This window comes from Sinocyclocheilus rhinocerous, unplaced genomic scaffold (genome assembly GCF_001515625.1).
Source record: "Sinocyclocheilus rhinocerous isolate Xijiao unplaced genomic scaffold, SAMN03320098_v1.1 scaffold3084, whole genome shotgun sequence".
Lineage (NCBI taxonomy): Eukaryota > Metazoa > Chordata > Actinopteri > Cypriniformes > Cyprinidae > Sinocyclocheilus > Sinocyclocheilus rhinocerous.
In genome coordinates this window covers 30,905-35,309 of record NW_015625126.1, presented here as the reverse complement: position 1 = coordinate 35,309, position 4,405 = coordinate 30,905, and the positions used below count along the sequence as shown (strand labels likewise).

Here is a 4,405-nt window from a genome sequence, read left to right as displayed (position 1 = left end):
CAATGATCCATGAGCAATTTGGTGATGATCCGTGCATTTTCCAGCGTGATGGAGCACCATGTCACAAAGCAAGAGTGATAAAGAAGTGGCTCGAAGATCATTACATTGAAATTTTGGATCCGTGGCCAGGCAACTCCCCGGATCTCAGTCCCATAGAGAACCTGTGGTCAGTCCTCAAAAGGCGAGTGGACGAGCAGAAGCCCACAAATTGTGATCAACTTTGAGAACTAATAAGGCAAGAATAGATCACCATCAGTCAGGATTTGGCCCAGAAGCTAATATCCAGCATGCCAGAATGAATTGCAGAGGTTATGAAGAACAAGGGTCAACACTTTTTTTGCCAAAAAAAGCCTTTAAAACTTATGATATGCTTATTATTGTTTTTCAGTATACCATAGAAACGTGGAAAAATAATCTACAAATACTGAAGCAGCAAACTTTGCAAAACACAAAATGTATGTCACTGCCAAAACTTTTGGCCATGACTGTACTATAAGTGGTTAAGAAATGTGTTCATGACTATGAAGGTCAGTTACTGGTTATCAAGAATATGTCTTTTATGACAATAGTTGATAGTGTTTAGTTGTCAGCATTTAAATGTACAATTATTTGTCTAGTTACTCTCCTGGGATTACCAGGCTTGGCATATAAAACTAGTATATGTTGTTAAATAATATGAAACTGTATGTTAATGCCGCTATCATTATGTATGTACGGTGTTGCAATTATTTAGTTTCTCAGTTTTTGAACAGAACTAGACAGGAGAATGAGCTTCACCGGAAGTTTAACAGCTGGCTTATCTTTTAGCGGAAGTAATTAAAATAAACAAACAAACAAACAAACAAATATCTTTATGCAGTTCTAAAGTCAAGATCTATATAGTCAATTTCTCCCATTCTAATCTTCGGATGATATTATTATTATTATTACTGTTACTGTTGTTGTTGAGGATGATGTTCGTGATATTTTATGAGACGTGCTTTTATTTTGAAGGGCGTGCGCGCTGTTCTGCGGTCACGTGATCAGTCGGTCCGGCGACTGTGTAGCTGATGAGCCGCTTAATAGAGATACATAACAGATAAATAAGAGCTCAGTGAAAGTGTGAAGCTCCTTTCATTTGTTTGCCTGTCAGCGGAAGTGCTTATGTTGACATCCTGTCTGCTAATGGCTACAGAGACGAGACACGGATCAGATCAAACGCACGATTTGAACAGGTTTAACTTGTAACAAATAATCGACGGTCTTATAGACTGAAAGATGATACATGTCACGCTGTTTTGATAAAGTCTCCGTGAAATATCCACTGTGATTGATGCAGAAAGCCGCTTAGCATTAGCCGCTCATGTGACTTTACCTTCATAAACAGTTCATGACGGTCAGTGATGATCAGACACAGCATATAGAGCTCACTGCACACACACACACACACACACACTCTCTCACACACAATGCTGGAAACCCATTGTGTTTGTTAGGGATAGTGTTAGTTAGTGCTCGAGCGTCATGACAACACTAAATCACTCTGCTTTTCACAATGATGGATGTCAGTGGCAAAACATGTACAGGGGGTTGTTTTGGGTCGTGGATCATTCAGTGCATGATCTAATGTGAGAATACAGGCCTTGAGATGTGTTTTGAGCCTGACCGCTGGTTTAACCCAATGCTCGTGTTGTAGGATTCGATCTACTCGAGCACTGAAAATGCACACGTTTAGTGCTCCTGATATGTGACTGATGATGATGTGTATATGTCCATGAGGAGATGTAAACGTGTCTGTTTAATGATGTCAGGTAAAGGCTCAGATGCTGGAAAGAGAAGCCAAGGACTGTCGAATCAGAACTGAAGAGTGGTAAGAATTCACATTCAATCATAACTACAGTGTAACGACTGTCTCTGATCCTTCATTCAGGACGTCTGTTTCTGTTGTGTCCCATATCCAGATGGTAATTAAAGCACAGTGAACCAAACCTAAGTCAGCTGAGCTTCTTTGCTTTGTTAGTGCTGGTCTGCTAGTGAACACTTCATCCGTGCTGTGCTGTAACCTGTACATATGAGCGTCTAAATCAAGATCAGCAGACACACGGACAGTGTGAAACGGATCTTAGTCAGATGTCTTCTGAAATCTCTCCTCCATTACATATAGCTGTGTAACTGACAGTGATGTTGAATAGCTGGTGTGTGTGTGTCAGTCAGCAGCAGCTGAGGAAGTACCAGAGTGAAGTGAGCAGTCAGTTAAAGCACAGCAGCAGTGTGATCCAGGAGAAAGTGCCCTTCAACGACACTCGTGAGTGTCACGCACTCACACTCACACACTCTCACTCTCACTCTCTCTCACGCACTCACACTCACACACTCTCACTCTCACTCACACACTCTCACTCTCACTCACACACACACTCACTCACTCACACACACACACACACACACACACACGTGTTTGATGTTTAGTCGTGTGCATCACTGTGAGTGTTGTGTTTCCTGTCTGTGTGTGTGTCTGTCTGTGTGTGTGTGTGTGTGTCTCTTTCTCTGTGTCTGTGTGTGTGTGCCTCTCTCTGCGTGTCTTTGTCTCTCTGTGTGTGTGTGTGCGTAGTCTAGAAGAGGAATGTGAGGTGTCTTTCTGCACATCAGCACTGGCCTCCAAGAACCGGCAGTTACAGAGTGACATGAAGAAACTGACGGCCATCTTCCACAAGCTCAAGTCTTACGTGGCTCTGCTAGCCGTGCCCAGTGAGTACTGCAACACTTGCTCTAATAAAACAACTAAAGACACACAAAATCTGAGGGGGATCATCCACCAACTGTATTTTAAAGCATTTAAACCCCTTTGTGATATAAAACAGCAGAAGAGAACCAGACATCCATCAGAAAAATACATCATTGAACGTAACCACATGAAGACATGAGTCCACTACCGTACAGTACACGTGTTGTAGGAGTAGAGGATACGAAGGGATCACAGATAAACACATATCAAGAATCCAGTCCCCTTAACATCACAGGAATCATCAGTGCAGAGGCAGCAGGCCTTACACATTACAGTACTCCCGGCTGATGGTTGGTACAGTCATACCAGAAAACCCCCTGAATACATACAGCAGGGATCCTCAAATCTGGCCCACGACATCCACTTTCCTGCAGAGTTTAGCTCTAACCCTAATCAAACACACCTGAGCATGCTAATCAATGTCTTCAGGATCATTAGAAAATCAGGGTTGGAGCTAAACTCTGCAGCGCATTGGCCCTCCAGGGCAAGATTTGAGGAACCCTGACATACAGAATTAAACATGAAACTATCCATGTACAAATATACACAACCCAACCAACAGATAAAATATCACTGACATTGAGCTGAAACTGAAAGAACAGTGATGTTCCTCAAAATAGGGTGTGAGAGAGAGTGTGTGTGTGTGTGAGAGAGAGTGTGTGTGAGTGCGTGAGTGTGTGTGTGTGTGTGTGAGATTAATGAGTGATGTCTTGTGCCGCAGGTGTGTGTTCAGATGGCATGTGTCAGAGCAGTGCTAACGCTGTCTTCACCCAGATGAGTGTGTGTTTACACGGCCTGCACGATGCCGCCACAGGTGAGACATGATCCAGCACACGTTTGTGACGCATTCAGAGCACTTCTGCAGGCTCTTACAGTCATTCACTGCAAAACATTAATGTGTTCCTACAGTATTCTTGTTTTCCAATACAAATATCTAAACGGCTAAATGTTAAATGAAGATATGAAGTGAGTTTATGCTTAAAACAAGAACAAACATCTGACAGTGAAAACCTGTTTTCCCTTTGAATTACGCTGATCTTTCTAACTCCATCAGCACATATATGTTATTGTTTTAATCATAAGTCACTTCATTTCGATCAACTTCTCATAAAACAAGACTTCTTTGTCATTTAATTGATTTAATAATCTTTAGACATTTCTACTGGAAAACAAGAAAAACACTGAGGAGGAACATCACTTTATAGCAGTGAGATCAGAAGGTGCAGTAACAGTTATTTCCATATTCTAGTGTTTGTGAGCTGAGATATTCAAGCTTTTAGCTACTTTTATGTAAAATTAAGAAGCATGGAGATCTGTAGGAAGTTGTTTCTAAACTTTAAAGTGTTGCTAATTAAACTCAAAGCGTCTTCCTAGATATTTAGATTTAGAGGACATATTGAAAAATTGTGTTTTCTTTGATTTATTCCTTAAATCTTCTTTACTTGGTCTTAGTCTTACATGTAGTGTGTGTGTGTGTGTGTGTGTGTGTGAACAGAGCTGTCACAGCACTACAGTCAGAAGGCGTCTCTGGAACAGGATCTGCCCACCGTCACGCAGAAGTTTCACACCACTAACGAGTGTTTGCTGTCCTCGCTGTTGTCACTCACTAACAGCTGCAGCAAGGTCTTCATCACACACACC

The 4,405-nt window shown here is 41.8% G+C and overlaps 1 protein-coding gene across 1 annotated transcript in view; it reads left to right on the top strand.

Moving 5' to 3' along the window:
* The first annotated feature begins 521 nt into the window (after positions 1-521).
* The window catches only part of LOC107749695 (protein phosphatase 1 regulatory subunit 21-like), a 14,876-nt gene continuing 10,992 nt past the window's right edge, over positions 522-4,405 (top strand). Inside the window, exons 1-6 of the mRNA XM_016564843.1 lie at positions 522-527; positions 1,791-1,849; positions 2,190-2,288; positions 2,591-2,727; positions 3,486-3,578; positions 4,260-4,387. Coding sequence (XP_016420329.1) covers positions 522-527; positions 1,791-1,849; positions 2,190-2,288; positions 2,591-2,727; positions 3,486-3,578; positions 4,260-4,387 — 522 coding nt within the window. The remainder of the gene's footprint in view (positions 528-1,790; positions 1,850-2,189; positions 2,289-2,590; positions 2,728-3,485; positions 3,579-4,259; positions 4,388-4,405) is intronic.